This window comes from Phaenicophaeus curvirostris, chromosome 1 (genome assembly GCF_032191515.1).
Source record: "Phaenicophaeus curvirostris isolate KB17595 chromosome 1, BPBGC_Pcur_1.0, whole genome shotgun sequence".
Lineage (NCBI taxonomy): Eukaryota > Metazoa > Chordata > Aves > Cuculiformes > Cuculidae > Phaenicophaeus > Phaenicophaeus curvirostris.
The window spans coordinates 13,278,949-13,302,789 of NC_091392.1; the positions used below are offsets into that span (position 1 = coordinate 13,278,949).

General features: G+C 41.9%; 2 protein-coding genes across 3 annotated transcripts in view; one reads left to right on the plus strand and one right to left on the minus strand.

The window, feature by feature from the left end:
- Window positions 1–76: 76 nt before the first annotated feature.
- Window positions 77–11,326, plus strand: PSMC2 (proteasome 26S subunit, ATPase 2). Its single transcript, XM_069881415.1, has 12 exons — window positions 77–202; window positions 4,543–4,580; window positions 5,727–5,808; window positions 6,868–6,967; window positions 7,299–7,430; window positions 8,061–8,133; window positions 8,277–8,372; window positions 8,628–8,792; window positions 9,264–9,351; window positions 10,115–10,317; window positions 10,855–10,951; window positions 11,041–11,326. The coding sequence occupies exons 1-12, from the start codon at window positions 133–135 to the stop codon at window positions 11,196–11,198; spliced, it is 1,302 nt and encodes a 433-aa protein (XP_069737516.1). The 5' UTR covers window positions 77–132; the 3' UTR covers window positions 11,199–11,326.
- A 3,835-nt stretch (window positions 11,327–15,161) lies between these two features.
- SLC26A5 (solute carrier family 26 member 5) overlaps window positions 15,162–23,841 on the minus strand; it is an 87,569-nt gene continuing 78,889 nt past the window's right edge. For both annotated transcript variants that reach the window (XM_069880776.1, XM_069880689.1), the window contains exons 11-19: window positions 23,496–23,573; window positions 22,022–22,117; window positions 21,157–21,263; window positions 19,893–19,962; window positions 18,349–18,441; window positions 17,286–17,408; window positions 16,197–16,409; window positions 15,989–16,043; window positions 15,162–15,438 (exon numbers count right to left, since the gene is read on the minus strand). In XM_069880776.1, coding sequence (XP_069736877.1) covers window positions 15,296–15,438; window positions 15,989–16,043; window positions 16,197–16,409; window positions 17,286–17,408; window positions 18,349–18,441; window positions 19,893–19,962; window positions 21,157–21,263; window positions 22,022–22,117; window positions 23,496–23,573 — 978 coding nt within the window. In that variant the 3' untranslated portion in view covers window positions 15,162–15,295. The remainder of the gene's footprint in view (window positions 15,439–15,988; window positions 16,044–16,196; window positions 16,410–17,285; window positions 17,409–18,348; window positions 18,442–19,892; window positions 19,963–21,156; window positions 21,264–22,021; window positions 22,118–23,495; window positions 23,574–23,841) is intronic.

The following is a 23,841-nucleotide window of genomic DNA, read 5'->3' on the forward strand; positions in this document are numbered from 1 at the left end:
GGGGTGGGACGGGGGGGACGCGCGGAACCTTCTTGTCGCGGCCGCGCGCGCAGCGGGGAAGAAGATAGCGACGCACATAGTGTCGTCCCCCCCACACCTCCTTCCGCGTCCCTGCTGCGTAACGCCGCCGCCATGCCGGACTATCTGGGCGCCGACCAGAGGAAAACCAAGGAGGAGGAGAAGGAGGATAAACCCATCCGAGGTGAGGCCTCCCGGTGGGACGTTAGGGCCTTTGGTGCGGCTGGGGATGGTGTCAGCGATGAGTTTGGATTAAAACAAACAAAAAAAAATATGGGTGGGCCCCAGAGTGTTTTGTGTTCGGGATTGGGCCCCGCGTTCCAAGAATCATAGAATAACCAGGTTGGAAGAGACCCACCGGATCATCGAGTCCAACCATTCCTATCAAACACTAAACCATGCCCCCCAGCACCTCGTCCACCCGTGCCTTAAACACCTCCAGCGAAGGTGACTCAACCACCTCCCTGGGCAGCCTGTTCCAGTGCCCAATGACCCTTTCTGTGAAAAATTTTTTCCTTATGTCCAGCCTAAATCTCCCCTGGCGGAGCTTGAGGTCATTCCCTCTTGTCCTGTGCCCCACCACTTGGGAGAAGAGGCCAGCACCCTCCTCTCTACAATCTCCTTTCAGGTAGTTATAGAGAGCAATGAGGTCTCCCCTCAGCCTCCTCTTCTCCAGGCTAAACAACCCCAGCTCTCTCAGCCGCTCCTCATAAGGCCTGTTCTCCAGCCCCTTCACCAGCTTTGTTGCTCTTCTCTGGACTCGCTCCAGAGCCTCAACATCCTTCTTGTGGTGAGGGGCCCAGAACTGACCCCAGGATTCGAGGAGCGGTCTCACCAGTGCCGAGTACAGAGGCAGAATAACCTCCCTGGACCTGCTGGTCACACCGTTTCTGATACAAGCCAAGATGCCATTGGCCTTCTTGGCCACCTGGGCACACTGCTGGCCTAGAAGGACATTGAGGCGCTGGAGTGTCTCCACGGAACAGCAGCGAAGCTGGAGAAGGGCCTGGAAAACAAGTATGAAGAGCAGCTGAGAGAAATGGGCTTATTTATCCTGGAGGAAAGGAGGCTGAGGGGAGACATCGCTATTTACAACGGCTTGAAAGGAGGTTGTAGTGGGGTACATGTTGGTCTCTTCCCCCAAGTAACAAGTGGTTGGTTAAAAGGAAACAGCCTCAAGTTGTACCAGGAGAGATTTAGGTTGGATGTGACATGCTAAGAGAGTTGTTGTTGTTCAGCCTGGAGAAGAGAAGGCTCTGAGGAGATCTTACAGTAACGTGCCAGGACCTGAAGGGGGCCTACAAGAAAGCTGGGAAGGGACTGTTTACGAAGGCTTGTAGTGATAGTATCGGGGCAATGGGTATAAACTGGAGATGGGAACAATTATACTAGACATTAGGAAGAATTTCTTCACAAGGAGAGTGGTGAGGCCCTGGCCTAGGATGCCCAGGGAAGCTGTGGCTGCCATATCCCTTGAGGTGTTCAAGGCCAGGTTGGATGGGGCCTTGGGTAGCCTGATCTGGTGGGAGGTGTCCCTGCCCATGGCAGGGGGGTTGGAACTAGGTGATCTTTAAGGTTCCTTCCAATCCAAACTGTTCTATTTTTTAATGGATATTAGAAAAAAAAAATCTTCACTGAAAGCGTTGTCAAACACTGACACAGGCTGCCCAAGGAGGTGGTGTTCAAAAGATGGGTAGATGAGGTGCTCAGGGGCATGATTTAGTACTGGACAGGTATAGTGAGACTTGATGGTCTCAAAGGTTTTTTTCCAACCAAATGATTCTATGTTTCTTTGATTTGAGTTAAATGGAGTTTGCAGCTAGTCACAGGCAGTGTTTCCAAGGGCTTTGTGTTGTGGCTGGTGTTGTTTAATATCTGTATCAATGATCTGGGTGAGAGGATCAAGTGCACTCTCAGTGAGTTTGCAAATGACACCAAACTGGGGGGGAGTGTTGATCTGCTTGAGGGAATGAAGCCTCTTCAGAGGGACCTGGACAGGCTGGATCAAATGGCTGAGGCCAGTTGTATGGGATTCAGCAAGGCCAAGTGTTGGGTCCTGCCTGTACTCCGGCCGTAACAAAACCCCAATGCTACAGGCTTGGAGAAGAGAGGCTGGAAAGCTGCCTGGAGGAAAAGGACCTGGGAGTGTTGGTCAATAGCCACTTGATCGTGAGCCAGCAGTGTGCCCAGGTGGCCAGGGTGGCCAAGAGCATCCTGGCTTGTATCAGAAATTGTGTGGCCAGCAGGACGGGGGAACTGATGGTGGACTATACTTGGTGGTGGTGAGGCCACACCTTGAATACTGCATTCAGTTTTGAGCCCCTCAGTACAAGAAACACATTGAGTTGTTGGACCATGTCCAAAGAAGGGTAATGGGGCTAGTGGAAGGGTCTGGAGCCCAAGTCTTATGAGGAGTGGCTAAGGGAACTGGGGTTGTGTAGTCTGGAGAAAAGGAGGCTGATGGGAGACCTTATCATTCTCTATAACTGCCTGAAAGGAGGTTGTGGTGAGGTGGGTGTTGGTCTCTTCTCCCAAGTAACTTGTAATAGGATGAGAGGAAATTGCCTCAACTTGAGCCAGGGGAGGTTTAGATTGCGTATTAGGAAAAATTTGTGTACTGAAGGAGTGATGAAGCACTGGAACAAGCTGCCTGTGGAAGTGGTAGAGTCTCCATCCCTGGAGGTGTTAAAAAATCGTGTAGATGTGGCGCTTTAGGACATGGTGTAGTAGGCACAGTGGTGTTGTGTTGATGGTTGGACTGGATGATCTTAAGAGATCTTTTCCAGCCTTAATGGTTCTATGATTTTATTTTTCCTTATTGTTCCTTGCGTGTTGCCACTCCCACCAGTAATTCCATGGAGGCACAAGAAAGCGAGTTTGAAAACTGCCCTTGCTGCTCTTGTTTGGGCTTCATTTGCCTCTTTATTTCATGCTAGTAAATATTAAATAACACACCTGGAGTCTAAAGCAATCCTGTACGTAATCAGTGATGGACTTTGAACTGTTCCCACTTGGGAAAGGTTTTTGAATGTGCAACAGTGCATATGAAGAATCATAGAATCACAGAATACTTTGAGTTGGAAAGGACCTTAAAGATCATCCAGTTCCAACCCCCCTGCCATGGGCAGGGACACCTTCTGTTGGATCAGGTTGCTCAAAGCCTCATCCAGCCTAGTCTTGAAACCTCCAGGGGTGGGGCGTTCCTTGGGCAGCCTCACCACCCTCACAGTAAAAAATTTCTTCATAATATCTAACCTAAATCTCCCCTCTTTCAGCTTAAATCCGTTCCCCTCATCCTATCCCTGCACTCCCTGGTAAAGAGCCCCTCCCCAGCTTTCTTGTAGGCCCATGTCAGCAGGTTAGTACAAATAATCAGGAAGGAAATAAGGACCAACAAAAACAAATCCTCTCGAAGTACTCTGTAGTCCACATTGCATGCAGACCTTCAGTGCTGTGCAGTCTGGGCTTCCTCGGTCATAAAATGATTCCATGGAATAGGAAATGAGAGAAGAGCAGAGGGCCAGGGATGCTCAAGGTGAAGCCTTTAATTCTGTCTGAAAAAGAGATTTCTGTTGAGGGAAAGAAGAGGAAATGGGAAAGGTCTGTCAAGTGCTAAGTGATATGGAAGTGAATAGGGAACAAGACTAGGACTTAATTGAGGGGGTTTACTGGGGCAATCCTGCGGGACTCTGTGCATAAGTTTGGCTATTAAACAGCTGCTGCTGTGGTTTTGATGCAGGAATTCTGAGGTCTAAGCATGATTTTTAGATTCCAAATTTAAATCAAGTAAATGCTGATTGAAACAGGGCGATTCCTTCCTACGTGTTCTGCTGAAAGTCTACAGGGATTCAAACAATTACCAAAAACACTCACATAAGGACAATTTTTAAGGGGATGTTAATAACAGCATGTGACCCGGCAGTGAGAGCTTGCTATATATTTGCCACGTTCCTAGACCTTCTTATTGGAGAATGGGTATTGGACCAGCCTGTTTGTCTCATCTAGTATGACTGTTCCCATGGTTTGTGTTTTATTGATTCCAGGCTGCTGGGGTATTTTATGGTAGTTTTTGGTGGCTGAGACCAGATTTGGTTGCCATTTCCTGCTCAGTTGCTGTTGCTTGGTTGTTGTTTGGTCGCTGTTTCCTGGCCAGTTTGGAAGAGCAATGTCACTAGGGTAAAGTGACGGTTTTTCATTGATGTTTTCTTAAACATTAAGAAACAAAAAGTTTAAAAGATCAAATTTTGTTATCTTCATTTCCTTCTCTGTGCAGTCATAGGTCATAAGCTGCTCGTGGTATGGGTGGTATAGACTTTTGAACTGAAGAGAGGAGCTGGAGACCCTGTTTTGTTTTTTTTGAACGTCTGGTACACAGACACATTTTTGTTTCACTTTGGTTTAGTGAAAAAGTAGAAACTCTAAAGAATCCTTTTAAAATGTGTGTTTTCATCTTTTCGAAGCAGAATTGATGCTGCTGAGTTTGTTTTTAAAATTGGAAGCTGACTCTTTCCTGTCTTGTTTCAGCTCTGGATGAAGGAGATATTGCCTTGCTGAAGACCTATGTAAGTAATGTACATCCACAGGAGCGTTAAAGAAAAAAAGGAAGCCCTACTGGGCATTGAATGCAAGGGAGGAGGGGGTGTGTTTAGTGAGTAGTTAGTAAATATGCTTCACCTACTGCTTTTCTTTCCTGCTAAGATCTTTCTCCCTTTTCCATTTAACAAGGAAGCCCCAGCCCCAACCTAAAACCCTGAGAACATTCCAGAAGCTTTGTTAGTTTGGAATTAACAACATCTGTTCTGTTTTTGCTTTGTATCTTGTCTCTGACTATCATAGGGTTCTGACCTCTGGGTCCTACTGGTTAGTCTTTCACTAACTCATTTCTTGCTTCATGAAGAACATTGTCTTTAAGATCTCTTCTCTCATCAAATTTGCTTGCTTTTGGCCATTGGGTTAAAAAACTTCTAGTGAGGGATACACAAATCTTGTCAAAAAGAATGAAAAATTGAAAAATGAAACTTGCAGCTTAGCCTGTGCCTGGATTTGGATACGTTTGCCAAAAGTCTGAATTTTGTTGACTCTGAGACTCCTTTACAAAGCTCTGGAACCAGGGAAGAACTCCGAAGTACAGCTTGTCCCTGCTGCAGCTTCTTGTTTGTTGCCAAAGTGATATGAAGGAGATCTTGTAGAGGAGATCCAGATCCACATCTGCCCACATCAGGCAGGGCAAGATAGTAAAGCATTTTATCACAATCAAGCATCTAGCCTCTGATTTGCCCCTTGATCTTTGTGGTGTCTTCTGTGGGTAATGGAAAGGTTGGGTAGAATGGTTAAAGCACGCATACAAATGGTTTTCAGGTAATGTGTACAGAATTGCATTTGTGTAATCTTTACTAAATCCTTTTTGAACTTTAAGAAAAAAAGTAGTTTAAGGCTGAACAGGTTTAAAAGGAAAAATGAATCCTGGAAGTTTACAAATGTGAAAATTTTCCACTTGCACAATTGGTCAGTTGTGTGTTGTGCGCCCTGTTTTTGCGAATGGAAATAGTGTTGCTGGAACATACTGCTGTCAGTTTTGGCTGTGACCAACAGTTGGCTGTTGTACTGAGGCAGTCTATGGAACATCTTAGCACTCAGCAGCTACTGGCATTTTTTCCTAAAATTAAAATAATTTGAGTTACGAAACTTACATGATATTTCTTTTCCAGGGCCAGAGCACCTATTCAAGGCAGATCAAGCAAGTAGAAGATGATATCCAACAACTGCTTAAGAAGATCAATGAGCTCACTGGTATCTTCCTTTCTTAAGATAACTTTCCATAGAAGAGACACATATACCACAATGAGTGTTTTAACCTGATTTTAAACAGCTTTTGCATTGGTTTATTGCTGTTACTTTTCTCAAAAGGATCCATTTATTTGGTAATGTGAGATTTTTGTTTTGTAGGTAATGGGTCTTTCTAACTGGGCAGGGCTCACCTGTACATACGGGAATGTACTTTGTAGTGTAACACATTTTTATTCAAAATTGTAATTTCTGTGTGTTAGAGTAGAGTGAAATAAATGCCCCTTTCTGTCTGTAGATAATTTGTTGTGATTTGTGTCAAGCTGCATTTGAATAGTGAGTGAACTTACATAGGCTGCAAAGCACCAATGTATTGGTACTTAGTAGTGGTGCCAGTCCTTGTATAGCAAATAAATGTGTGTCAGAGCACTTAAAATCAGCTGGTTTAAAATCAGTCGGTTCATTATGGCCATTACAAGAAAAATGAATTCGTTCCGTATTTTTTCTTTCTTTGTTTCACTGATGTGTGTTTGTTGCCCTGTTACTAATCCTTTAGTAGCCCTCGGCTCTGCCAGGAAGACAGCCTTTTCTATTTTCCAGTAAAATCCTTGATTCTGTCATATATTTCAGTCTCTTCCAACCCAATCCATCCTATGATTCTGTGATCGTGGAGATTGTGCTTTTTATATCCATGCTTTGGAAGGTTTATTATGTTTTTCGTGTGAATCCCTTAGCTTCTGATACCTTGCACTAAAGCTTTCTCTTGGTGCAAGCAATTGCAGAATTTTGTTCATTTTCTGGAACTTCTGATATCTCTGTCAAGCGCGGTTGCAGTTGTCCCCACACTGCAAAACTATGTTAGAGGAAGGCTAGGTGGGTGCATGTGTGTTCAGCTGGCACAGTCGTGTAGGCCTCATTTCTTTAAGAAACTTGTTTTTTTAGGAAGGCCTTCAAAGTTATGTGTGCCTGCTTCCTGCAGACTTATGTCTGAGGTTCTTGGTGTGGGAAGGGTTGCTAACGTAGCAGTTAGCTTCCTCCTCCTCAGCTTGCCTGTGTTGTCCATAGGAATCAAGGAATCGGACACTGGGCTGGCTCCTCCTGCCCTTTGGGATCTGGCTGCTGATAAGCAAACTCTCCAAAGTGAGCAACCATTACAAGTTGCAAGGTGGGTTGTCTTCTTTGCAGTGGAGCTGCAAAGTGTTACAAATGTGACTTTTGTGGAGACTTCTTTAAAAAATAAGGTTCATATGTGCACGTTGAAAGTGCTTTTTACCGTTGTGTCACAAAGGAACTGCATCATGCTTGATGATGTGTTACATACTTCATACTTGTACTTATTCCTGTAATTATTGTAGGATGCTATAATAATAGAATCACAAGTATAATCGCTGGCTTTGCACGTTTAGAAAATATGATTGTCTCATCTTGATGCTTCCACAAATAGCAAGCTGGTTAGTTGGTTTGCTTGCTGGTGTTAATTGTATGTTTTGTGTTAGATGTACGAAGATAATCAATGCAGACTCCGAGGATCCCAAGTACATTATCAATGTCAAGCAATTTGCCAAATTTGTGGTGGATCTCAGTGACCAGGTGGCACCTACTGATATAGAAGAAGGCATGAGAGTTGGGTAAGCAAAAATCTTTGTCTTCTTATGCGTTTCCTGGAAACCAAATCTTTCTCATCTCATACATTACTTTGACAGGTTGACAGTTATCATCTCATAGTTTTGCAGTGGTTGAAATTGTAACAATATTTTTCTGTTGGAAGACAGTAGCTCACCTGTGTGCTGTGCTGGAATCTTTTGATTATGATGTCATTCTGATGAGAACGATGAATCATTGTCTGAAACCCTTCCTTTTCAACCTTGACAGTCCCAGCTTTTAAGGAGACTTTGTAGCCTGCTTCCTTTTTGGCAGTCTGCATAGTTATACACAAGGCAGCTACAGGAATTGTTTGCTGAGGAGTAAACAGGAGGCCTGTTACTTTCAGAATCAATATCTTGCCAGTTTACTCTGTGGCATATTTTGTAATTTAGTTTTTAAAATACTTTGGAATTAATATTTTTGGAAACCTCGGACATCTCTGCAGAAAGAATTCCAGTTTCTAGCCTGTCTGACTATTAGGTTTAAGGCCTGGTCTGTTTTGATGCCAGAGAAAAGAATAATTTAAGAATTCAGCTTCTAATTTATGGAGTTATTTCTACATGACAGTTTAATTAACTGGTGCTAAAATAATAGTCTTTATGCTTTCTCACCAGGGTGGACAGAAACAAGTATCAAATCCATATCCCCTTGCCTCCAAAGATTGATCCTACAGTCACCATGATGCAAGTGAGAACTGCCTTAACTTGTTGTGACGTTGCTTTGTCTTGTAATTTTGATTACTTTGGCTGGATTTTGTTCTGGCCTCTTGAAAGCCTGGAGAAGGTGGAGCATCAGGCTCTTAACTGCTTGCTCGCCTTTTTGTTGTGCAGGTAGAAGAGAAGCCAGACGTCACTTACAGTGATGTTGGTGGTTGTAAAGAGCAGATTGAAAAGCTGAGAGAGGTGGTTGAAACTCCTCTGCTTCACGTAAGTAACTTCCAGATGTAAACTTTCATTATTTTGAAAATATTCTGGTCACCTGTGAGCATTTGGAAATGGAAGAAAGATAATGTACTTGAACGTAAACACCTAAGTGAAAGAAGGCTTAGCTTTAACAACTGAAATCCAGTCTAGCCTGGTTTATATTGCTCTGTATTGATTATTTTCTTAGTTTACCTATACATTTTGATGCACATAATCTCTAATTTGCATAACCTTGCCTTCTGTTTCCTACCGTTACAGCCTGAGAGATTTGTTAACCTTGGAATCGAGCCTCCCAAAGGAGTGCTTTTGTTTGGGCCACCTGGTACAGGCAAAACACTTTGTGCCCGTGCTGTTGCAAACAGGACTGATGCCTGCTTCATCAGAGTAATTGGATCTGAATTGGTGCAGAAGTATGTGGGAGAGGTAAGAGCAAAGAGTGATTTGCACATTTCCAGTCATGAGGACCAGACACCACAGTGAATAGGGTGGATGCTGGAGGTGCAGGTGGGGGAGGAACTGACAAACAAATCACTGCAAGTCAGACCTGAACTATGCTGCATCGATTAAATGGATTTTATGGCACAGAGTTTAATCTGTGGTTTGGGAGGACTCTAGAATTAGGATTCTGTTTCCAGCTCTGCTGCTTATTTGTCACTTGGTCCTGAGGTAAATGTCTTCATCTGTGCTGCTGAATTTAAGAGTAGTAATTTTTCTCTTCTTTATAAATTGCTTTAAGATTTGTGAATGTTTTGTTATATATATGTGTGCAAATAAAAGAGTTTTATCATTGGAACTTGGAAGTGTTTGGAAGCATGACAAGTTTTATTTTGGTAGTTTTCCTTTAACGTGCCTTGAATCTTTAAACCAGTCTTGATTTTTTTTTTTTTCTTTCAGGGAGCTCGAATGGTTCGTGAACTCTTTGAAATGGCCAGAACTAAAAAAGCTTGTCTTATATTCTTTGATGAAATTGATGCCATTGGAGGTATGTTTGTAGTTTCTATAGCTCTAATCTCGTATGGGAATTTTGGGGTTTTCTTTTCATGTTTTGATTCTATGTCTGTATTTGCTGTATTTCAAGAGATGTGCTTGTTAATGCTTATCTAGCAAAACTACCAGTGTGTCCCATGTCCAGGAAGCTGTCAAGAAGTAGTTTATGTTGTTTGAACACACTTAGCTCATGTGAGAAGTCATCTTTGCACATTTGTAACACCCACATTATTTAAACTTCAGTGAAGAATCCCTGTATTGTGTTTGCAAAAAGTACCGTTAACTTAAACCCCCTTCAGCTTCTTGACTATTTACTGCATCTTAATTACTGCCTCAAAGTTAAATGATTATTTTTTTCCTCAAAGTAAGTACTTGGGTTCTTCAAAACCAGCATAGCTTTTACACAGACAAGGCAAGGGGTGGTTGAGGAGAGGCAAGGCAAACAAAGAAAGAAAATACATTAATATATTTTAGCAGCTTGGACAGTTACTAGGAAGGAAGACAGAGCATTCTTCATGCTAAAGGTGAAGATAGAGCTCTTATAGTTCTTACAATAACTGACAGATCACACCACTCCCTCTTTTTTTGAAATGTGTTGTTTTCCAATAACCCCACATGCCTTTTTTTTAAACTCACTGCAAATATTTGTATGTAATTTAAAATTATTTTTCTGGGTGTCTTCTGTGTAGCAGCTGTGACACCTCCATGCTCTGATGGTCCCTCTCATATTTTGTGAAACACTTGTCTCCTCTCTCCAGGTGCTCGTTTTGATGATGGAGCTGGTGGTGACAACGAGGTGCAACGTACGATGCTGGAACTGATCAACCAATTGGATGGTTTTGACCCACGAGGCAACATCAAAGTGCTGATGGCTACAAATAGACCCGATACTCTTGATCCAGCCCTGATGAGGCCTGGCAGGTTGGATAGGAAGATAGAGTTTAGCTTGCCTGATCTTGAGGTGAGAATGCTTCCTTTCACAGCTAAGTATTCTCTAGTATCAGTGTTGCTTTTGTTAGGATGCTACTGTCTGGAAGCCATTTATGAGAACTAACGAAAGCAGCATTCTTACACAGTGAAACTGTGTAGAAATTTGGGGGATTAAAGATGTGGCAAAAAAGGTTTTTTCACACTGCACAGATTCCATCCTTGGCTGAGAAACCATCGTAAATTGGTAAATAGCTGTGTTCACTGTGTATTCCTGACTCAACAGGTGAAGAGTCCTTTAACCACTTCTCTCATTTAGTTCTGAAGCTGGAGTGTTTTGTCTGGGTCTCTCTTTAAGTACTTCTACCACTAAAGCTCTTTTTTAAGGTATTTCTTTAACTTAGTATCCCGGAGACTTAAACATGCTGGTCCAGATGTAGGAAACTATAGTTGGGTAGAAATACAAGATTTATTTTCTATCTGCCCTTGCTCTGGATGTGGACAGCTGTGTGCTGATAGTTGTCACCTCTTTCACATCACAAACACTTCTGTCCTCCACTCTTTTTTCCAGGGGCGAACTCACATATTCAAGATACACGCTCGGTCGATGAGTGTTGAAAGAGACATAAGGTTTGAGCTGTTGGCCCGACTGTGTCCTAACAGCACAGGTCAGCTGAATTTTTATTGAAACAGTTTTGTCTACCCTTCGTCTCCACTGGTGAGCAGTGTTGAATTTGTTTCTCCCTTTCTTTCAAAGGTGCCGAGATTCGCAGTGTCTGCACGGAGGCAGGGATGTTTGCCATCCGAGCACGTCGAAAAATTGCAACAGAGAAAGACTTCTTGGAAGCAGTGAACAAAGTTATTAAATCGTATGCAAAATTCAGTGCTACCCCCCGCTACATGACCTACAACTAATGTCTTGGAATGGCTTTCCTGTTGCTAAACTTTCTCTGAAATAAAAGCCCAAGTGTAGTAGTTCATGTCTTATTCATGGAAGTTAAGAAATAAATGGAATATTCCCAACAATGGGTGTGAGCCCAGTATGAGTGTGTTCTACAAGAGTGGATTATTGAATGCTCTGCTACCATCATAACTTGTTCTTTTCTTTTTTTAATGCGGTGATTTTCTTTATCACTTTTGCTAGGATTCTTCATTTTTTATCTTAAGTGTTGGGTCAAAAGGGAGGAAGAAGGAAGTGTAATTTCATAGTGCTCAGGGAGGGAAGAGTCCTTTCTCCTGCTAATGTGCTAAACAGTGGGACATCAGCCTCCATCCACAAGTGGGCACTGTGCTGCATTCATTGCTTGTCCAAGGTGCTGGGCAATGGCTGGTGGCAGCAGGCACCATTAGAAGATTATCTCCATTCATTACCTAGCGTGGTCCTGCCTGGCTGGCTGGTTTGGTTGAGGGAAAGTAGAAGCCTTTCCTTTTTGTTTTTTTCAAGTGTTGCATTAAAGTTGGGTCTGGGGGTGGAAAACAGCTTGAAGGGTTCCCCCAGGGCCAGGGGAAATGCTTTTGGTTACTGCTTTGTTACAGTTTAGCTTCACCCTCAGCCTGATTGGCAGCTAACTAGGAGCATTTGTTTCCCAATCCCCCCCTCCCCCTGCTAGGGAAAGGGACAGAAAGAGACTTGGGGGTTGGAAACTAAAACAGCTTTAATGAAACAATAATAATAACATTAATAAGAATAATTATATACAAATATTTTAAATTTAACCCCCACTAGATGACTTGTGTCACCACTGATGCTCTATGTCACCCTGAAAAGGTCCCAGGCCGGACTCAGGAGTAGGTGGGAACTGGTCTCGGGAACTGGATTCAGGAATGCACCAATGCAGGATCGGGGCAAAAAGAGCTTCTACTGGCTGCTGGTCATCAAAGAAAAGGGCTTGACCTTTGCAATCTGTCAGTTTTATACTGAGTGTCAGGTATAGAGGATAGAACATTCTGGTCAGTTTGGGGTCACCTCTCCTGTCTGCAGCTCCCTGCAGGTACAACCCTTTTTCTCCTCAACAGCATCCCGCTAGCTTGAAGGTGGCCTTGGTCTCCATAGGACCTGATGTAAACAATGGCCTTTCTGCGTACCAATGCTTGTTACTCTGGTGCTAGCCATAAATTTTAAAAGTTATCACTTCTGGAGCCAGACACCATGCAGTTAACTTTTAGAAGATGAAGTTACTTAGAGAAGGCTTAGCTGAAAAGTTAGAAAAATAATTCTGCTTTAACTCAAACCAGAACACTTTGTCTTGGAAGCAAGAGAAGTTTTAACGGTCTCATTTTGATAAAAGTGACATAACTTCACAATCTAAGCTCGAAAAATTTCCTGTTTTTTGATGGGAAGTGTGTGCAATAGGGGAAGAGTGTACAGGGTACATGGACTTCGTTAAGATTTGGGTGTCAGTTAAAACACTTGGGCAATGTGTGTTTTTGCCTTATACCTGCATGAAAAACTGATTTCCACCACGCTGTGTTATTTTGGTGAGCACCTTTTGGGGATGCACACGTGTTTATTGGTGGGACAGAATTGGTTTTGCTTCAAGCCTGAGAAGGAAGCAGCAGCCCTGCCAGCGTGCCCTTCTGAGAACCAAGCACAGCGCTTGAAATTCAGTGCGCCTTCTGCTGAAAGAGAGATGAGTGAAGTATGTAAAAAAAGAGTTTGGCTCTTACCAGGTATCCTGAATTATTGTTGGTACTCTTACAAAAACAAAAAAAAAACCAAACAGGAGCAGGAGAGCAATATTTTTCTGGTTATCAAAAGGTATCTTGACGTCAAACTGGACTTAGGCTGCCCAGTGACCTTTGCTGTGGTGGAGCTGAGGCAGTGACGAGTTGGGGCACCAACCTCTCAGCACAGACAAATGGGAGAGGGGAAAGAGATGAACCATGGTGCAAGTTTAAAGGGTGGGGCTTGTTTAGACTGGCACCGAAAAGCCTAAGGTAGAATTTGAATTTATAGCTACCAGTCTGTTAATCAGTATAGGAAAGAGGAAGTCTGTTTATTTTCCCACTGATAACTTCAGCAGGTGAGTAGGAAGCGGCACTGCTGGTGGCAGCAAAGCACAGCAAAAGACTCATCAAAAGGCTGCCAGGAGCACAGTGCTGGTGCCACAGGCTGCAGCAGCTCAGGAAATGCAGCATTAATTGCATCATTGTGAAGCCTGGCATGGAGAAGGCTTCATGTGGATGGGGAGCCGGGAAGGTGAAGAGCAGGACCCTCAGCAGCAGGGAGGACAGGGAGGGAGGTGGAAACGCTTCCCAGCCCACCCTTTAGCACCAGGCACTGGCCCCCAAGGACCATGGCTCATCCCACATACAGACACCAACACAAAGGGGAAAATTGTGACAAGTCATGATCATCGCTTTATTTTAGGAGTTGACAGGACTTTTGAACTGAACAGACTACGTAGTTAAAAACTGAAGCTGCAACAAGCTGAAAGTAGAAAAATATACTGTGTGTAGGTAGAAAGTCTTGTTGAAGTAGTTAACGTTATAAGACGTACCAAAAGTTGTTTAAATAAAGGCACACAATGTGTTAACGTGCATCCAATTCATCCTTTGAACTCCAGCTAAGCAGTAATTTCTGATGCAGAAAGCTTCCTATCCCTATTGACAGGGGAGTCTGAGGAAAGCAAATGCCTCTTCTGACTGGCCCCAGTTCTTGGGAAACACGACTGACCTGAAGCAAGCCCGAACTGCAGCAGAGCCTGAAGCAAAGTAAGAGCATTCAGAAGAGAGGAAGTCATTTGAATTCCCTTAGGCACAGGACCTTTGATTGGAGGGTAGTAAATGAAATGTCACTGACACTCCATTTTCCTCTGCTGTCAAAATAACCTACAAAGAAACACTTTCAGGTTCCTACCTCTGCTCAGATTCACAGCGATTGTTGTTAGGGAAATAGAGACATTGAAGATTTCTTTCTTTGGCTTGAATTACATTTCCATGGTTGTATCTTACACCTGAAATGAAGCAGTACCATAGCAGGCAGGTTGTGAAGACAACAGGAAAAAAAACAACTCTACACTACAGTTTCTTTTGAAAACCCAAACACCTAACATTGAATTCTACTGAAATCTGTTTCGCAAAGCACTTAAAAACTGAGGCAGAAGCAGCACTGCTGATAGGAAGGTGTCTTGGGCAACGAAAAAGTACAGTTTTGGAGGGCACTAAAACTTTAGACTTTGTCTGTCTTTTCATCCCACCTTACAAGATTGCATATAGGACATCAGTTATTAAGTTAATTTTCATAGGCTCCACTCCTGCCTTAAGCCAGTTTTGTCTTCAAGCTTTGAAGCCAAACTAATTTTAGCTTAAAATCAACTCTTTTCTAGGAAGTGTAACTAGTGGCAGTGAAAGTACCATCCTGATAATGTAATAATGAAACACTGGGTTCCTAATTTGAAGTTCACTTAGAGTGACAACGTTCAGGCAACGCAGAGTTGAATATAGTTGAGACAGGTTAGGTATTTTAAAAAAATAACTGTACCATCCAGGTTTAAAAAGAGTAGCAGCTAAATGCCACCAGTGTGAATTCATAATCCAGCTGGCAGATTATTATGATTTATATGAATCTGTTGTATGCAGATGATGACATCAGGCTTCCAAAGTCATCTAAGAAAGTTCTTTAAAGACACTGGTACAGTGCATTGCAATTGCAGAACAGTTATTTCATGCAAGATTCCACCTCGTAGTGGGTTAAAGTGCCCATTTTCTCAACAGGAATAGGAATGTCACCTTCTCTATCAGATTCTGATTGTAGCAGAATACATGGGTTTTTCATGTCTCACATAATTGTTTGCTTGTTTGTTGTTGGAAGGATATACCCTGTTTGAAGGAATAAATTCAAGAACATGAAGACTTCCAATTCTTTATCAACTCCTCCTACAGAAAATCAGCACCACCCTGTACCCGTAGATATAAATAGCCTTAGGCTCTCTTTAAACTGTGCAAATTAAATATTCAGAAAGAGTCTCCATCAACATAAATCTGGCTTCCATTCTGCTTGGTGGCACTCCTCAGAGGTCAATACCAGCCTGTGAAGCAGACCCATCTTCCCCTTGGCAAGCAAGGACAGCATCATGAATACTGTGAAACAGCAACTCTCCTGTTATGGTGTTATCAAAAAAATTCAGTCTTGTCAGCTCATTCAGAACAGGGCCTACAAAATAAAAACCAAACATGGCATCAGTGCATAAACTAAAGAACAAAGATGGAAGACAACAGTATCTCAGGAGAAAGACAACAACTTGTTCTCTTACTTGTTATTACTTAAAACATTTTAAATGGCTGGATAGACCACATGCTACTTTCCCTTCCAAACAGGTAATTCTCTTATCCAGACATATAGAGAGGCCTATTTTTGGCAGAAGATGCTACAATTCCAAATACCAGAAACTTTGAATATTGCAGGCTTTTCTCCTCATTACATTATTATGACAATTCCAAGATACAGAATTCAGTGTGGCATTTGTGATTTGCCAGCTGGAATAAAGGGGAGCAGGATCTAGTCCTCCTAGAACTCATTATCAGTGCCCTACTTTCACTAAAGTGAAGGTTCTACTGCATATGGGGTTGCTTTTCCTTGAATCCAATTTTATCTGAATGAAGGGCTGATGCTACCAAGGCACCTGGCAGCAGAAAATTCAGGGCTAGATGGAAATAGATAAAATCTCTCCCATAGAGCTCACCACAAAAAAATCACAACTCACCAGAACAGCTGGCAATGCAGACACAGACACCAACTTCTTTGTATTCTTTTATAATCTGTAACATTGATAAACTGAAGTTAAGCACAGGTATTTCATTTTACACACTGCAGTTCCGGAAGATGTAAGCCAATTATTGTGAAAGCTGCACAGTCCACATGCCCCAGCATTCACCTAAAACTTACACAGCTACAGAATTAAATCTACTTACTGATTTTAATGTTTTTGCTCCAACTGAATCCACAAAGTTCACCGGGGTGAAATCCAGAATTAAAGAGTGGATGTTTGGTTTAGGCTCCACAAAACGTTCGTGCTCATCAGGAGACGTGTCTTGTACACTACCATCTTCAGATGCAAATTTTCCATTTACAGGTAACTCATCATTTGCTATCTCATGTTTTACACTTGCTTCCACATCGTTAGTCTAGGAGAGAAGATAAATAAAGCTTAATGACAGCCAATGCTTTTTCAGTGCAGATCTCCTTCCACTCCATACTCATCTGTTCCTTCAGCCTTTAAATGGTGCACAGCTCCTAACCACTACAGAAACTGGCTTTACATGCACACGTATTTCCCTGTCTTACATATAGCAAAGTTTATTTTCTTCCGCCCAGTCTTTCTACAGTCATGTGCAAGTAGGGGTAAATTGCACATTCCCTTCAAACACTGACACTTGATTGTATGTTTTTACTCCATTTCCTTGCCTTATCCCTGCTGACCCGATCACAGCCTACATATTCAACAGAAGCAACAGCAATCTGGCTCTTAATTTAGGCATTTGGTTGGTTTTCTGTGGTAAAAAGCACACAACAGCACCCATCATGGGGTGAACTTAAACACACACAAAAGGACAAGCATTTTTCAAACAACTCTTCTCAAGGTACCCGCCTCACTTATCCAGACCAGGATCAGCAGTGCAAATGGCACCTTTTTATTACAGGGGCTGCTAATTTGAATTTATTTTGTTATACCCAATTTCTGCATGATTATTCCAAATGTGTGGGGAAGGGCAGAGGTAGGGTCCCTCCAATTTCCGCTGACACCACTGCTGAGACAGTATGACACTGTGGTAAGGCTCTGCTCTGCCACGTGCTACCTGAATGTCATTAAGGTTCAACACAATTACCCAATCCAGCCACAAGCCTCTGGTCCTTATGCTGTTCCCTCAGTAGCCTGTCGCACTGCACAGTGCTTGCTCCCTAAGCTTTCCTACCTGAGTGGTACTCTGCACCTTATATAAACAAGAGTGGTAACAGCAGAAAGCAGCAGGTTAGCTGATAAAGCAGAGGTAAATATTTACCGAAGAATTCACTAGCTTCAACACAGCTTTCTTTCTCAGTTTATTTGCCGCCTTTATTTCCTTGGCATGCCTCTTCTGGGCTTTTCTCCTTGCTGCTAATATGGCACAAGGGTCCACTCCAGTCTGTCATGAAAAGAAAGCACGATCAGAGGAGATCAGCTTGTTAAGATGACATTGCAGTATCAATTAGCACTGAATTCATCACTGTCATAAATTTAAAACACAAGCCCGCATTGTTCAGCTTCCCTTGGTGGGGGTGAGAACAGTATCAAGTAAGAAGGAATAATCTTGTCAAGCACTGTGTTAACAAGATAAGGAAGAGATGCATCACATTCTTTTCTAGAAATCAGTGTGCCATGTTTCAACCAAATGCTGATTCGAGTGCAGAGAGTAAAGGGGAGAGAAGTGCACTTGGACATAAATCACTAATACCTCTTGCTTTGTGACAGGAAGTACCACCCACCTGTTTTGTACAAGACTCATCATGGGAGCTACAGAAAAAGTTTTCAGAAGTTAGTATGGGTGCAATTGCTACCAGGCCAGGCAGTTCTGCCCTTAGCTAGTTCCGTTATTGTTATTCCAACCCAGTCAAACACGGGTTAGACGGGAGGTGAGGCATACTTTGTATGCAGGTAATTTGTTTCTCGTGATAAGCACTAAATCTCCACAGTATCCCACAGTCTTATGCTCCAGTAAAGTTTGTCACCCAAGAAGGAAGTTTTTGCTCTCAGACATTTTGTTTTCATTTCAGCAACTAGTTATTTCCTACTGAAGGAAAAACTGTGTTCGACCACATTGTACTCTGCAACCACCAGACTTTCATTCATAAGCCTTCAGTACTAAGCTAAACTCTGTCCATTTATTCCCTCCCACCATGTTGTTGCTTCCTAAGATGACTTGCAGTTGGCTCGAGGGTCACCTTCTCCTATTTTACTGATCACTGGGGCCACAGGCTGAGAAACACTCTGATGGGGGCTACGCTACAGGGGCTGAAAGATGAGCATGTTTCAGAAGGCAGTTTAAACTTCCAAGACACAGACATTAAAGAATTTGCTTTACTCACCTTTTTCTTCAGTGCACTGGTATATGAATCGCTATTGGCAAAATAAAGTGATGAGTTGGCTTGAAATATTTTTATTCCAGGATATTCTTTAACCTAAGGAAAAGAATACTGGATGTGCTCAGTTAAGGGTTGCCTGCATTTAAAAACACCTGTGTGATCACAAGATACACAAACATGCAGCAGCCCAACAGCCAACTCTGTAAGGCTATCTGCGTGTGTGAAATAAAGAAGGCTGGCACTGCTGTGAGCAAAGACAGTCAGAATATCAGAACCTCTTCCCTTCCCAGAGCAGTACTACACACAGTCAATGCCAAGAAACACTTCTCCATTTTTTTATGACATTGAAATGCACATCCATAAAAATGAATTAAGTACTTGCAGTTTTCTAATCTTGCTATTGGGAGTTGGCATTAAGAAATCCTGCAGATCTAGGAATGCTGCCTTTTAGCCTCCTTTTCTACAGGCATAATGACCTCTTTCTCTCTTTCTCTTTCTTGGCTCCTCAGGTTAAAAAAAAAAAAAAAAGAGCCTTTCAAATCTTTGGTTCTAAACAGACCTTCAGATAGGTCTTGATGTCACTTCTTTCCTGTACTTAAAATGAAGTTGTCACTAAAAAGGCTGCACTTTGACATTTTACGTGCAAATGACCTGGCCAGCAGCAAAGATCCTGCCTCCCATATGCTGCCAACCCTGTAGTTATACAGGAGGAAATGGTAACTGCATTCACTGTAACAAAAATGGGCCCCCCTCTCCTTTGCATACAGCTATAAACATGCTCACATATACTTATGCTTTGTACCACACTCAAAGCAGAACTGCTGATGAGTGAATGTTTACAGATCACAGCATCATCTTTACACGTAGTTTTTTTACAGACTGATTCCTTAGTAAAGGGGGATGTGGCCTTCATAGCAGCATCTCTGAGAACACGGCAGAGAGCACAGAAAATTTTAAGTGCTGTGTGAATAAATACAGCATTTTAAAATCCATTATTATATTGACAATAAGTAAAGCTTTCACCAACTTCTGGTTGAATAAAATGAAATTTATAAGAAGCTAAGTGCATAGCAAACAATTATGCCATTAATCACGGCTGTTTAATGAGCAGGGGATGGGCAGAGGGAAAGAGATGATGTTTTCAATAGTTTGCGCAATTCTGAAGAGCATGTCAGTTTGTATTCTGGGTTCTATGGATTTTGAGCAATACTGCCACACGAATAAAGAAGGTGGCCTTGTACACACTTGTGTATGTAACAGATTTAGCAGGGGTAGTTCTATAAACCTCACCATTTTGTACAAGTTAGTACAATGGAACTAGTGTAAAGGTCTCTTCTGATCATGTGGTCAAGTGTGTATATTATAGTATATATTCACATATACATTTTTTATATATATATAAAAAATATATATCATAGTATATATTCACACAAATGAATGCTAGGCAAACACTGTATGTGCAGTATGGTAGGACTAAGCAGCAAATTGCCATCGTCACCTTAGCTCCACTACATAACACTCTTCAATGCAGAAGAATACACTCCTACCTCTTCATACTCTTCCACATCACAGTAGATGTCAGTACCAGGAATATGACCAAGGATTCTATATTGAGGGCTAGAGAGAAATGAAAGCAAATGTTTCAGTGTTATCACTTATAAAGTGGAAAAGGGAGTATTCAATACAGATTGAGACTTATTTTAAACGGCCATTCTGCAGCGCCTGTCTTGTACTGGCTTATCTAAATATGGTCAGACGTGGTCAGTTTATGGCAGGCACACAATACAGGGAACATTTGGTGACCAGACAGATTTGCTTCTGTCAGTGCAAAATCAATTTATAAGCTTAGCACTGCAATGTCATTTTCTGAAAATCATGGGCCAAAGCATGCAAAGGCACAGGGCAAATTCTCTTCAGCATGAACTGGTGCAACTCCATTGACTCTCTTGCAAATATGGAAACACATACTGACAGAAAACATGCTGCGAATTCTAAGAGCCGCTCTCCTCCCCAGACAGTGCCTGAACAGATGAATATTCCCAACTCATAAGCAGTGAGACAGCAGAGTACGTTACTGTTCTGCTTGCAAGAATAGAAAAGTATAGAGACGGCAGAAAAAAATTCTTATGCAGAATTTCTGAAATTTTTCTGGAAATTTAGAATTTGGTTTCATTCTAATGCAGACCAAAACCAAAACTCCCATATATTTTCCACCTAGATGTCCCAGACCTTGAGTCTAGAAGCCTTACGTGACACACTTATCCACATATGCAAGAAATCATTTTGCCGTAGACCCTAGAAAGCTTCACAGTAAAAAGCTTTGTCGATCTGAATGGGGAAAGAGCAGAAGTGATTTGAAAGACTAGAAGTGCAGGCATAATTTTTTGATTAATTAGAACTTTCTTGCAAAATACCAAAACATTCATCTAGAGATAAACAGACAGAACTCCTTGACTGTGACAATTAGCGCACATGAAATGTAATCATTTAAAGAGACTGGCAACAAGCAGGTTTGAAGTTCTAAACTCTAGGCACTAAAAATGTAAAGAAAATTAACCAATATAAGAAATCTAAAATCTTCTGTTCATTATTGAAATTGCAAGTTCATGTCCTCTAGAAATTTTGTTCTCAGAAAAATAAAATGTGAACCCTAGATCAGATCCACAGGGCATGACCTACATTAGGAAGTAGATTCTATACTCCATGCAGTTGGAAAGGGTGGAAAGGTCATGTGCTTATTTGCACCCCTTAAATAAATAAAACCACATAGAAGATCAGCAAACACTAATTTTGATAAAGAAGAAATCTGACCTTTGTGTTCTGTAAATAACTGTTATCATTGCAAATGCTACTGCAGTGAGCAAACCATAGTCTAGTCCCAGGAAAAGAGAAGCCACAAAAGCTACCACCCAGATGGCCTAGAACAAAGAAAAGGTATGAATTATTATGTATCCTTTTCTATTAACAGCAAAAACAATGGCATAATTCAACCTCAAACCTATGTCTCATTTCCGTTCAGGAATAGTCTATAATGTAATCCATCATGATAGCAGACTGTAATTGCTTTAACCTTTCAGAAGGGCCTAAAAGCTCAAGACACACTAATATAACATCTGGCAAACTGTCACATATTAATTAATGCCTTAAGTCCTGTTCTCCAAGGAATCTTGTGTTACTATCAGACTCTATATACCTTAGGATAAAAAAAAATAAATTCAAGGCTTGCAAGTATCTCTCACTTACTTCCACCAGCCACTTAATCCAGGAGAAAAATGCCACCAAAATGTTCCCTCTGATACACTCTTAGTTCTGGCCTGTTCAGCCAGGTTTTTAGTTTGTCTTAAAAACTGGCAAACACTTTCAAGCAGTTTTCTTTGTTATTCTGTTTCTCAAATTCTCCTTAGACATTCTCACAGCCTTCAGTGCAGTTCGTATAGCAATAGTGCAAAAGCCTTGCTTTTACTGCAACCAAACTAGTTCTGACCTGAGTTAAAGGTTGCTGAACAGCAACAAAAACATTCCTGTCTGCAACAGATCACTCTCCTTGTGTTCATCTGCAATGCAAAACCAATTTGTAACTTCTTGAGAAGTTTTTACCCTATTTTGGGGGTTAGGAAGAAGAGAAGCAATGAATTTAGCAAGGTAAAATATATGCCCTCAGCTGTGCATTACTCACCAGCTCAATCTTACTGGTTTTCCAGAAGTGTGCGACATCTCCAAACTGTTTAAACATTCCTTTCAGGTTCACCATGACAATTGCAGCTAGCACTGTCTAAGAATATTACACACATGTAATAAATAGCAAAATAAACCAAACACCAAATAAGAACTTCAAAGTATCACAAAAAAAAAAAGTATTTCTGCACTTCATACAACTGTTGTAAGTCTACTGAATGGGTGTTCCATTTAAAAAGCCCAGCTTTTCAAGTAGTTCAGTGTAGATACGCTTTTACTCAAGCTGCAGAAATGAAATGGCAAGCCAGAGTCAGTAAAGTTTGATTTACTCTTTCCTGTCAAGAGAAATCACATATTCCTGAGCTCCATGCTGCTGCAATTATAGTGCCTCTAGTGCCTGAAGCAGCTAGACAAATCTTAAACTCAAATTTCTCTACAATATACTGCAACAATATACCGTAACAATCATATAGGTGTAACTCAAGGTACACCTCCTATAAAAAGAAACAGGAATCGCATATCATCCTGTGCATGTCACCAGAAATAAACTTTTTTTTAAAAAGTCAGAATATATTTATTCACACATATTTTACAAAAATAAGTAAAACTGTAGCAAAACCAACTAATTTTCCTTAGCCATCACCCAGCCCCAACCCTTTCCTAGCTGAGCTATTACTTTAACTTTTTAACCTCTTCCCATAATTTCTATGCTGCATTCAAATGTGGCCAACAGGAGTAGGGAAGGGGTTGTCTATCTGTACTCGGCACTGGTGAGGCTGCACCTCAAACACTGTGTTCCGTTTGGGACCCCTCACTACAAGACGATGAGGCACTGGAGTGTGTGCAAAGAAGGGCAGTGAAGCTGATGAAGGGTCTGGAGAACAAGTTTTGTGAGGAACAGCTGAGGGAACTGAGGCTGTTTAATCTGGAGCCTGAGGGGAGGCCTCATGGCTCTCTACAAGTACCTGAAAGGAGGTTGCAGTGAGATGGGTGTTGGTCTCTTCTTCCACGTAAGAAGGGGTAGGACAAGAGGAAATGGCCTCAAGTTGCATGAGGGGAGGTTTAGATGGGAAATTAGGAAAAATTTCTTCACCAAAAGGGTTGACCATCATTGGAACAGGCTGCCAAGGGAAGTGGTAGAGTCACCATCCCTGGAGGTACTTAAAAGTCATATAGATGTGGTGATTAGGGACATGATTTAGTGGTGGATGTGGCAGTGTTACATTTATGGTTATACTCAATGATCTTAAGGGTCTTTTCCAACCTAAACGATTCAACAACAAAAAACCTACTGGGTCCTTCAAAATACTAATTTTTAGCCTAACTTATAGCAAAAATTCATACAAAACTTAAAGGTGTAGGGACAAAGGCCTAACTGTGCTTCTTACTAACCACACCACTATCTCCATTTTAAGCAATATTCATTGGCCTCCGTTCACTGACAATGCAATCCCTAACAGGCAAAACTCCCTTACCTGTGGAAGCGGTTCGAAGAGGTATCCAATAGCCACAAGTACCAACAGAACCATAATTGAAGAGAGAGCACCTGCAATCTAAACAAAAGAAGCCAGAAATGACTTCTAAGTGCCTGGAAAGGGCAGTAGTAGTGTTTAGCTAACCCCTCTTGTGCTTTCCAAAAGGTTGGCTGTTCAGGTGAATTTGATCCTTCTAACTCAGTTCACCCTTTTGGCTGTCATGGAACTTTGTATCCTGGCCCAATCCAGATTTGAAACATGGGGAACTCCAGTTATTCCTTCTGAGAAATTCTCCTTGCAGAGAAATCTGGCAATATAGTGAAGCTTCAGACTAACTTTGGAGCTC